The sequence below is a fragment of the Stegodyphus dumicola genome, chromosome 12 (genome assembly GCF_044657685.1).
Source record: "Stegodyphus dumicola isolate Sdum_Otavi_A_Nest chromosome 12, ASM4465768v1".
NCBI lineage: Eukaryota > Metazoa > Arthropoda > Arachnida > Araneae > Eresidae > Stegodyphus > Stegodyphus dumicola.
The window spans coordinates 68868830-68881110 of record NC_140779.1 but is presented as its reverse complement, the minus strand read 5'-3'; the positions used below and the strand labels follow the sequence as shown (position 1 = coordinate 68881110).

Below are 12281 nucleotides of genomic sequence, written 5' to 3'. Positions count from 1 at the left end.
ATTATCATAGAAATTTTATGAAAATTAAAGCTTGAACTTTCAATTATGTTGAAAAGAGTTTCCTATTCTGGAGCTGCAACAGGATCTACAAAGCAAAAGCATGTTTCGTTGTCCATTAAACAAAAAGTGGAATTGCTGCAAAAAAATGGATAAAGGCATATCCATCTCAAAATTATGCGAGGAGTATGGAATTGGAATGTCAGCTGTATATGACATAAAAAAAAAAAAGAACTTTTTTTTTTTTTTTTTTTTTTTTTGTGTGTGTGTGTGTGTGTGTGTGTGTGTGGATTTCAACATCACACTCGCAATGAATAACAGAAAAATTTTTCGTTATGCTAAAAGTGATGATTAAATGGATCAGACAGTATCGCAGAGAGGGTGTGCCATTGATGGGTCTAATGCTAATGTCTCAAGCCAAAATATTTCATGAAGAAAATGAATTAAAAAACTGTGTGCACATATTCGATAGGTTTTGATTAACCAAATTTAAAAATGGCCATGGTATAAGGCAATTAAAAATTTCAGGTGAAGAAGCTTCAGTGCTGAACTGTTTGCAGGTGAATTCATTAAACCCATTACAAGTGAAAAGTTATCTCCTGAACAAATTTACAATGCTTATGCAACTGGCCTTTTCTGGCAATATGTACCGCAAAATACCTTGGCAACCTCTACAGAAAAGACTGCAACTGGTATCTAAGATTCCAAAGCATGATTAACAAATTTAGCATGCTCAAATGCTGCACTAATGCACCAGTGTAAACTTTTAATAATAGAAAAAACACGACCTCGAGCATTTAAAGGAGTAATGATTTTCCGCATTATATATCGTGCAAATAAAAAAGCATGGATGACACAAGCGTTAATGAATGATTGGTTTGAAAATCATTTTACACCCAAGGCCCGACAACATTTGAATTCAGTCTGTTTACCTGATGATGCAAAAATTATTCTGACTGTAGACAACTGCTCTGTTCATACTTTTAGTGAAAGATAATGCATCCATATTATTCTTTCCTCCAAATTGTTCCAATGGTTATAGGAATAGTGCACACACTGAAATGCAAATATAAAGTAGCATTTTTAAAATCCATGTTAAATTTCATGAATAATGGCAAGATTATTGAAGAATTTTCTTAATATTTTAGCATAAAATCTGCCATGTGGAGCATCACAAGATCATGGGAAGATGTATCTCCAAATATTTAAAAAAGCACTTGGCATAATTTATGGCCAGCTTACCATATTTCACGGTGAGGATGTTGAAGATTATAGCCGCAAATTTGAAGGTTTTCAAATATCACAAGCTAAAGGTGAAATTTTTCAGTCAATAGATTTTGTAAAGAAATGTGGAGAAGCGGTAAGAAATGAAGATGATAAAACAGAAGTTTTACTAGATTTAAATTGAAGATCTAATATCCAGAAAAATCCCAAATCTGGAATCGCCGAAGACCCAACAAGGCCGGATCTCGGACTTTGTACTGTATGATATATTAATGTATCATATATATAGTATTACAAAAATTCTTTACAACAAAAATAACGTATATAATGTTAAATGTTCACAGTTCCAAATTTGTGCGATTCTCTATTTTTTTTTAAATTAAAACAGATCGGTATGGGGAGAACTGTTGTTTTATCTGTGTATGTACAGAGCAATCTGTTTTTGCTTAAAAAATCTCAGAATTGCTCAAATTTGGTATTGTGCACATTACACTTTGCACAGCTATTCTTGACTTAATACAGCTTAGATACCAGCTTTAAACAGGCTGCCATATTTGGCACTTTGGCACCTGTCACCCCACTAACAGAGAAGTACATACTTTAACAGTTAATTCTTTATTATAGGTTATGGGCATCGAAGAAGATAGCACCACTCCTGAAGGATCAACTCGTAGCTGGCCTGTTGTTGAAGTTGCTGTAAGTACAGTTTTTCAAATAATAATATATATTTACTCATGCCATCATGTATAGAATCTTGTTTGATATTCCTTTGTTACAGTTAGTAACAAAGGAATATCAAACAAATTGGTCATATTCCATGTTTGTTATGTAAGGTTTACTTTTAACACACACACGAAGAGCACGGATATTGCATTTTAAATGCTTTTATTTTACTAATAAGAAATAGATAAAAGTAATAAAGGTAAGTTAAGTAAAAATTAATGTTGTAGGTGATGGTTATATTCGGTTCACGCAGAATTCATGTAATGATGAACATTTCAGTCTTTTTCACACGTAACATCCATGGTTAGCTTTAAAAAATATGATCAGCTTGGTTAAAGTAACTTCAACATCAAAGGAACTTAAACACCAAAGAAAACCCTCCGTTTCCTACAAATCTTGGAGGACAAGCAAGCCATCCACTTGCATCTGCTACTCTCCACTTCTGGACGATATCTCCTGTTGGTTCTCGTCTGCTCCGCACTGTCCTAAGCTAGGATGACGTCACCACGCTGGTATTCTAATTCAGCATCGGTCGTCAATGATCTCTACAGTTATAACATTAATTTGTTAGAAAAACAAAATTTCTTTGTGGTAATAAATCAATAAAAATTAATACAGGAGTAATATGGAACAGCAAACTGTAAATTTTGATGTTAAATCATAAGGATGTACAGAAACTTAAAAATTATTAGATTTGAAATTACTAACAAGCGATTCTTTGCTTAAAGTAATCCAGAAATTGAATTGCCATATAATTGTTCTTATAATTAACAGAATGTTAGTTAAATATGCAATATGAATGGATGTAGGAGAAAAGCTGTCTAATATGTTTGAAAGCAAAATTCTTCTCTTAAAAATTCAAATTTTATCTTAATTACTGTTTTGCAGCTTGCACAAGCTAGCTGCCTAAAACAGTTATTATAAAAAAGAAAAATATATGGTGGTTTTAGTGAGTCCAGCTTGCAGTTTATAATAATAGAGATGAAGGACTGTGTGTATTATTTTTAAATCTTTTAACTTTGTTGATCAGTAACAAACATTAAATTTGAAAAAAAAAAAAAAAGTTGGTTTATGCTTTGCTGAATTGAAGCACACCTAGAAGTGGAACATGAAAATATTTAATTTTGGACAGTAGCAGCACATTTTTATTAAATCACTAAGTTTCTTCATTAAATTTGGGACACAAATATTTTAATGCTTTGAGGGATGGCAGGATTTTGTTTTAAATCGGTAAGTTTTCTGATTAAATTTAGGACATAAATATCTTGAACTTTGCTGAGTGTTAATACATTCTTTTAAATTGCTGAGTTTATTTATTAATCAAAATTTCATTAACTTCACGCAAAACATAAATTTAAAAAAGAAAAAAAAATTGGTCTTCTAAATGCACATGCTCAAATGAAGGACTAGATGTATGCAAAATTTAGTGGCTCTTAGTGTCACTATTTTTCCACGATACGAGGAACAAACATATGTATATACAGATTCTTAATTATTTAATAATAGAGATGAAACTATACTGATATGTAATAGCTGAAACATTGCAAGCTACAGCAGAATCTGGCTTGCCAGATTCATAATTAGTCAACTAGTGTACGGTTAAGGCTTGCTTAGGATCACTAGCATGCTTTTAATCTATTGTTAATCCCTCTGCCAGTTTGAATATTGTGTTGTGTCCATGTATCCCCTGGACAATAATGTTCTAACAAAGCACTAATATATAGGCATCAGTGCCTGTATATTATGTGATATATATAGGCAGCAGTCCAAAAAGTACCAGAAGCTCCTTCGAGTAAAGTGAAAGTTCCTAGTAGTGCTTTGCTGAATCAAAGTACACCAAAAAGTTCCTAGTAGTAACTATAGTTCAATAGGACATATAGAGAGTATTCACACATTTTTGTAAAGAATTTGCAAAGATTTATATATAAAAGAACCTTAGAATTTTATTTTCTAATATGTTCAATCTGATAGCCCTTTTGTTGAACTACCATATTACTTCTCTATTTCCAAGATAAAAGTCCTTTTCATAAATCATTGAGGATGATTTTATTTCACTCCTCTTTCACAATCTTCCATAGTCCATTCAATGTTTTGGGATGCCGCTTCTAATGAGTTTGTTTTAAATGTCTATATCCACAGTAATCCATAGGAGACACATCAGGGGACTTGTGTGAGATGCATTTAAAAAGAATAGCTTCAGTTCTGGTTTCATTTCTAATGCCCCCCCCCAAAAAAAATAAAGGAGTACATTTAGAGGTATGGCTGGGAGCCTTATCTTGATGGAACTTAACACATTGTAGAATGTTTGGATAAAGAGATGAAATTTCTTCTTTAAAAATGGGTGTTAAAACATATTTCTGATAATAATTCAAATTAATTTTGACATTTTTTTCTACTTATTTAAAATTCTTCTTTATAGGAAAATTCAGTAATAACCATAAAACCTTTAGAAAAACTTTCCTTGTTTTCTCTAAACCAACATAGTAAGTCTTTTTTTTCCTCTCTTTGAGTAGTAAATCGATCTTTTTCTATTGCACTCTCAGATAATTATATCCAAGAGTCATCAGTTGTAACTATATGTTATGTTTCCATTTTTCACCTGCCAGATAATTTTCATACGGCAATCTGCACATAGTCTTACGTTGAGAAATATGTTTTGGCGTTAATCCCTTCGCGCCGACTATCACGTCTACGTGCCAGCAACGAACACACTCACCTCCCGGCCGTCATGCTGGCGTGCCAGAGCATTTTCCCGTTTACTACCAACTGTCACGTATTTGTGCCAGTGTCCTAGAACGTTTTTAGAAACTATAATTTCCGCCACAAGATGGCACTGTATGTCCATATGGTTTCAGATACATGTACATTAGACCTACTCGAAATGAGAGAAGCGTGACTCACATACATGTGTTTTTGATTATATAAACAAACGAGGAACTAAATATTTCCGAATGGCGTGATTTATGATGTCTCTTTAAATCACACTTTATTCGCACATGGTAGTTGTTTATTGTAAGTAGAAGTTTTATATGCGCTAAAGTGTTGAGTATTTCGGTTTGCAGTTCAGTTTTTAGAAAATAATTAGATCTTGTGAGACGTGAATTCTTTCTGTTTTTACCGTTGCAATGTCGAAGCGTCGAAAATGTTTAACAGAGCATGAAATAGCAGAAATGATGCAAAATATTTCAGATATTGATTCTGAAAGATTAACTAAAAGACATTTTCCAAAACTTTGTTCAGAAGAGACTGATAAGAAAATGAGACGACGGTGCTTCGTTTTTTCACATTCCCGGAAAAATCCTCCAAAACGGCAAATGAGTTATTACGAGTGCAAGGAACGTAACGTAGGACTGTGTGTAGATCCCTGTTTTCAAATTTTTCGTACGAAAAGAGAATTTTAAATAATATATTTAGTTTTCAGATGTATAATGTTAAAAGTCATAAAATGGTGAGTAATTAAAATAAAATGTGTAAAATATGCATTTAAACAAGAATTAAGGTAATTAAAGTATATATATATAAATATTTGTAAAGCATAAGCCGTTTAAATACTCTATAGAGCATTATTAAACAATGTTTTGATACTTCGGAAATTTCATGGATTTAGGCTTAGTAGCAAAAAAGCCCCCGGCCCTGGAGAGACGCTCGCGTAAGACACTGCCGGCCTCCGCGATAAGCTCGCGTTTTCGCTACCCGGCTCAAAGGGGTTAAACAATGAACATCATTTTTTTTTATTAGCTTTAAATCAAATTTTATTTTGTTGTTCACACTTCCTAAAGAGATATTTAAAGATTTTGCATTAGCTCTTTGGGGGGCTGGATTTTGCCTTAGAACATGAGATGCAACATTAGATTTAATAAGAGCTGTATGTACCTTTGTTGGATATGCATTTTTTTCCTTTTTCCCAGTCAGATGTAAACTTTGACATTTCTTTCCTTTCATATTAGTTATGTCACTTATTTTACATGTAGAGATATTAAAACCGTGCTTTTTACATCTTTTTTTAATAATTGAATAAGAGTATTTCTCTTCGGACAGCGCAAAAAGAGAGCCTTCAATCCATTGTTTATTTTTCAGTAACATTTTAAAGAAAAGAATATTTTTAATTCTGCAGATAATGATTAAACTTTAATCCAATTTGATGTCAGTCACGTTTGTATTTTAAAATTAATATTTAAATTCATGGAGAAAATCAAAATCATTACAAAAATGTGTAAACACCCTCCACATATATCCTCGATTTGTCATTCTATGCATAATCCTACAAAATGAATATTGGAAAAAAGAAACAAAATTATTATCTTTTTTCATAGATTTAAGTAAATTTCTTCCATAAAATGCAGTAGGAGGCTTAAGCAAAATGATTAACAAAAATATTGTTTCTTTTTTGCATAGGTTTAATTCTTTGTATGATTCATATTTTACTTAGAGGTATTTATAAATTTTGGAGTATTTTAATTTAGAAGGAAGTATATATTGCCAGCAGATTTCTGAAATTAATGATGAGTTATTAATTTTTTATTTACACTTAGATATACATATTTTTAATCTTTACAATTATATGACCAGTTTTTGTATTGTACATACTAAAAAAATTAATAATGAGTTTGCATAAAAAAATTCTGAGCTAACATAGGGTTAACATCTGCATCTGCATTTTTACCTTTGTTTTTCTCATCTTGACACATACAATTCTGCATAGTGTATGCATGATGCTTTGGGTAATTTTCCAACTTTGATATATATATATATATATATATATATATATATATATAATGTTTTCTCTTATTTCAGAGAATGAATGAAACTGGCTGGGAATTCAGCCAACAAAGTCAGTTTGGTATCATATATGATCCTTCCGAATATGTCATTTTTCAGGCACAAATGTTGAAGATGGATACAATAGTAAGTATAAACCATGCTTTCCTTATATTGACTGGTAAAAACAGTGCATAAGTGTGGGAGTCATTTCAAAAGTATTGTATGCTAATTTTTGCCTAATCTACTTGTGAAAGACCCAAACAGGTTTTAGAAATTGTTTGTATTGAGCTTCATTCATGAATTCAAAATCTAAACAAGTCTGTAGAGCATATGGTGAGACTTTTCTCATTCACCTCAGCATTAAATTTTTTCTGCCTCTCTGATGTACATGGTTGTGCTTTGTCATGTAAAATGAGAGGGCATGTGTGAGCAGATCAGATTGGTTGCTGTGTATGTTTCTACATAGTATGTGAAGAAATGTGTGGAAGAAGTTCCTGTGACAATTGTCTCCCCCCCCCCAGTATTCTGATTGACTTGATGATGCCAGAGTTCTCGTATGTAATGATCATTATTTGTTTCACATGAACTAATTTAAAATTTTTCTTTCACATGATTTTATTCCATGGCTCATGTTTCATCTGTCACAGTAATTTGTTTCATGAAAATGTCTCCTTTAGCAACAGCCCTGTACTTCAATAATAGTATTCCGTTCATGTGAATTGGTTTCTATGCTGTTTGATTGTCATTAATGCAACCTCGGCTGGCTCTCTGCCATAAGAATTTTCCAATAGAATTGCTAGCTAGAAAACTGTACTAGTGAAGAGTTAATAGAGTAACCATGAATCTTAATGCCCCTGGATGAGTTGCTCTTTTTTCTCAAATAAAGCAGTCCAAATGGTACTTACATATTTTTGCCCTTAATTATGGGCTCTTGTGATCTAACCATATCTGATTACTTTTTTTAAAAATTCAAGTAATTAAAATGCAGACCAATTTTGATAGTTCCTGTAACATCTTCAGATTATTTCACATGCTGATTGCTTTTCATGTAAGCCAAATTGTGACAAATTTATGACTTTAAAAATTTTTTTCTGATACGATTTCAGATATTTTTTGCTGTTTTCAGCCTTCTTGTCAGGGAAACTATATTCTGGTTTACAGTATGATTACTGTATGTCCCATGCTAAGTCTTTTTGCATTTCCTTCATATATATGTTAAATCTGATATACAATTGTTGATCATCTTGCATCACAGCACCTATTGCTTCCTCCATCTCCTATAACAACTGAGGAGAGAGGGAGAACCATTCTGATGTCATCGCACAAACTCCATAGCATTGACACTTCATACAATACATTTGAAACGACCTTCATAACATTAATTCCTACTTACTGCTTATTTTAAATTTACAATTCAGATCAAATAACTTTATTGTTGCAACCCTATGAGACTGCTTATGTGGAATCATTTGTGTATAAATCTCTTTTCTTTTGTGTAATAACCATTTATCTTAATGCTTGTATCCAGAAATAAAATTCTTTAATAATATCTGCAATTTTTCTTCACATAAAACAGCTTTAATAAAGTGGTTTCTCTTCCCAGCAGCAGGTTTCCGTCTTTAGAATTTATCATTTAATATTTTGGAATTTTATTTGTCATTCACAGGCTTTATTATGCAAGGGGTGTACGGGACATAAACGTCCTACTGCACCCTTGGCTGAAAATGAAGAAAATTCACTCAGAGCAACTTAAGATCTCCACATCAACTAACCTGTCTTCTCCCTTCAGTGCCACAACTCTTCATTTAATTTTAATTCTTTGTGACCATTCCATGGATAGTGAAGTTTCATTGGGCAGGACTTGTACTTTTTTAGTGATTTAATGTTTCCAGCATTTCAAGAGAAGAAAATGCAACCTGCAGTGGTATAATGTCTGTTGAAAACTAGACTTTGTTATTTATGAAGAACATGCAAGAAACTCATGCTTAATTAAGAAAGTTCAAAATTATGTACTTCTGTAAAAGGTTGTAAGTAACCAAGTGTGAATTTTTTTATTTCTTAAGTCATAACTGCATTAAAATATATGTAAATTCATTAACTTTTATGACAGTGATTGTATATAATGTCTTTTAGGTTTAGACAATCTTGATTATTGGCAATAATTTTTGAAGTTTTTCTCTTTTATAGCTATATTTTAACTTTCTTTTAAAAGGAAATAGAATAAGATAATAGTAAAAAATGTTTTGAGTTTTGCATGTATGTCTTATAAACTTTTAATGTTAAGAATTTTTGTGGGTTGACAAAAAAAGGCTTCAAATGTCAAAATGCTCACCTGAAATTTATTTTATTTCATTGTTAAATGTCTCTTATACAAGAGTTTGCTATTGGCCAGCAAGGATTATTAAAATATAATATTTATTAAATTTATATTCAAAAGTGTCATGTAATGTAAGAAAATTCTTTTAAATTTAGAATTTTGTTATTTCTCTATAACATCTCTTCTTTTTCATTTGATATGCATTTTGAAGGTTCATGTGAATACAGATGTCCATTTCCATTTCTGTAAAGGAAACAAATATTTCTTTTTAAATGACCTGAATCTGTATGCGTATTATAATATACTTTTGTTTGCAACTTTTATGTAGTTGTAGGTATTTATAAAATACTTTAAGTAGCAATTTTTTTTAAAAGTAATAAGCAATGATAAACTGTTTGTTAGAATTTGCAGAAATGTAAAATCTATTATCTTCATTTATTAGATCATCTACCTTTTTCTGTCATATTCGCTTCTGTCTTTTGTAATTACTGCTTTAATTCACTGTATTTTGTAAGAGGATAAGCTAAGTTTTGAACTAGGTAATACGTAGTTGTAGATAATTTGTTTCCTACTTATCTATTGTGTTAGAATTTTTTATTTTGTGTTTATTTTTTAAATTCCATATTTTTTAGCTTTGTCCTTTAAGGAAATTAAATAAGACATTACAGGATGTGTGTGGGGGGGGGAAGAATTATATATAGCAGCTTTGATAAAGTACTAGCATTTTTGCTCTGATTTCAGTCAGTTTTGTAAAAATATTTATAAGGTATAAAGCTCTTTGTTGACAGCTGAGTCTATAGCATCCCTCAAATTTGCTTTCCCTGCAGAATTATCATTGTATAATTGTTCAAGAGTTTTCTAGATCTCTGTTCATGGTTCATTCCACAGCATCATCTCGGTCTTCTCGGCAGCATTGTGTCATCTCTTTAGAAATACATTCTGTCTCTTGAAAAACCTCAGAACATGTTGTACCAGTTCTGCCAATATCTAAAACCACTGCAGGAGAATCATACTCCTAATATCAAAGATATTCTAAGTTAACTGTTCAAATTTATCTGGGGGAGACTGTGGGCACATTTATTTATAGGGGTAATGAATTTGGAGGATTGGATCATTGCATTAACCATACAGGACAATGATATATTAGGAACTGAGTTCAAAGTTATTATCCAATTAGCATCTAGAACCTACTTGCTTGTCTTTATACTGCTTGCCAAGCAAAATCAACTTTGCAGGCCAGCTAATTAAAGCTTTTGTCTGTTAGTTCCTACTCCTAAGTGAGAGATTCACACCTGACTTATATGGAGGCTGTTTGGGAAAAGGTAAATTTTGAAAGTGTGGAGATCTGAAAGTGAAGAGGGTATGAAAAATGATAAGTAATCCATGCTCATTTTGAATCAGATACTTGTACATAAGTAGGGATTTGCATGTCAGAGTATTGCCATAATCTAGGATCCAATAATTATTATGCACTCCAAGTACTGTAGGCAAAAACCTTCTTGGTGCTGAATTGCAGATAAGTTCCCTAAAATTGTTATGCATTCTGAGTACTCTAGGCAAATTCCTTCTCAGTGGTCAACTGCAGATAAGTTTATAGTACCGTGTCAAGTGAATTTGAAATATGTAGCTTTTTTTTTTTAAATTGAAAATGTATTGTTACTTTACTGTTTGAATGGTCCCAAAAAAGTGTTTCTTCATCTCTAGTGATAGTTAAATTTAAGACCATATTAGTCCACAGGGTTGGCAAGTTTCTTCCACTAAAAGATATATTACTAATTGAAATGTTTTAATATTATATATAATTTAACTAGTCTCATTTGTATGCTTGCTATAACTTTTTAGTAGACTGTATATGTATGTGTATTTTATATACTTGCTGTGAAATCTACTTTGTATCTGTTAATTGAGATAGATTCCAAAATTCAATTTTAGTGCATATCAATAGCAAAAGGTAACAAAATAACATAATTTAGAAAGAACAGGAAACAAAATTAAATTACAAAACTGAATGTCTATAATCAATAAAACAGTGTAACATAACATTTTTTGCTTTTGCATGCAGCATTTTTTTATAATTTTGAAGGAATAACTTCAAAGCAGAAGAAAATTTACTTTAATCCTATAGAATTTTAGTCTCAACTATGTTATACACGTCGTGAAATTTTAGAAGTGTTGTATTCCTTTCTACCATATAGCATAATGGCATCAGGCCAAAACAAGATTTTGGAAATAGTGTATTCTCAGTTAGGTTAGCAAGTTTCTTTTCTAGTGGGAAAATTAATTTTTTTACTTATTTTGTATGATTATATTTTATGCATATATAATGCCATTAAATTATTATTCAGTTTAAATATTTTTTATATGTGTAACTAGCCTCATTTAATCTGACTGTAGTAACCTTCTTTGGGTAATATTTAAAAGATTTTGAAACTGAATTTTTATTCATAACAGCAATAAAAATGAAAAATTGGGATATACATTTAAAAAGGATAGAAAGCAGAGTTGAGTTAATTATTAAAAACTGAATCTACATCATCATTAACATACTGTAACAATATATATATATATATTGCTGTTGCATGCAGTTTTTGTAGTTCTTAATGGATCAGTCAAAAGAATGAATTTGATCTAATCCTGCCGAGTTTGAAGGAAAGCTTAACAGAATTTTAACTGTATTACATAGTTCATGTGGAGTTTCAGAAATTCTTTACATTATTATCCACTACAAAGCAGGATTTAACTTACAATATTTTAAATTGTAATGAGGATTTTGTTATTGGCCAGCATGTTAAACAGAAAACATTTCATGGAATGTAACATCAGTAAATAAAACAAAGTATTCTACCAGTTTCTCACTTGATGTTTTCAAGAAAGTTATGTAATTACTTTGCATTTTATTGTAGAACTAATAAAATGCCCCATTGGGTGCATCATTTTTCATTCTTTCAGTTTTTACCCTTTTCTGGTTTTTAAATTTTTTTTTTCACCTATCATGAAAAAAATACACATCTTCCAGATGAAACCCAAATCTACATAGAAGTTTCAAGGGAAAATGTGCTGAAATATTTTATGCCTATTTTATAGACATCTTTTGTTTAAAAAAAATAAATTCTTTCTGTAAATTTTTGAATTGTTTGTTATTTCTTGAGTTACTTAACTCTTTCGCATCGAGAGAGGGCAAAATCTCTGTTCCCCAAACATCGAAAACGCCTGTGTCTAAGAATTTCTCCTGGAATGCTTTTCCTTCCCCCATGACAAA

At 31.3% G+C, this 12281-nt stretch overlaps 1 protein-coding gene across 3 annotated transcripts in view; it reads left to right on the top strand.

Annotated features, from left to right (window-relative positions):
• LOC118181448 (glycerophosphocholine phosphodiesterase GPCPD1-like) overlaps window positions 1-12281 on the top strand; it is a 59436-nt gene that overhangs the window by 18523 nt on the left and 28632 nt on the right. For all 3 annotated transcript variants that reach the window (XM_085806527.1, XM_085806529.1, XM_085806528.1), the window contains exons 4-5: window positions 1846-1917; window positions 6739-6849. In XM_085806527.1, coding sequence (XP_085662653.1) covers window positions 1846-1917; window positions 6739-6849 — 183 coding nt within the window. The remainder of the gene's footprint in view (window positions 1-1845; window positions 1918-6738; window positions 6850-12281) is intronic.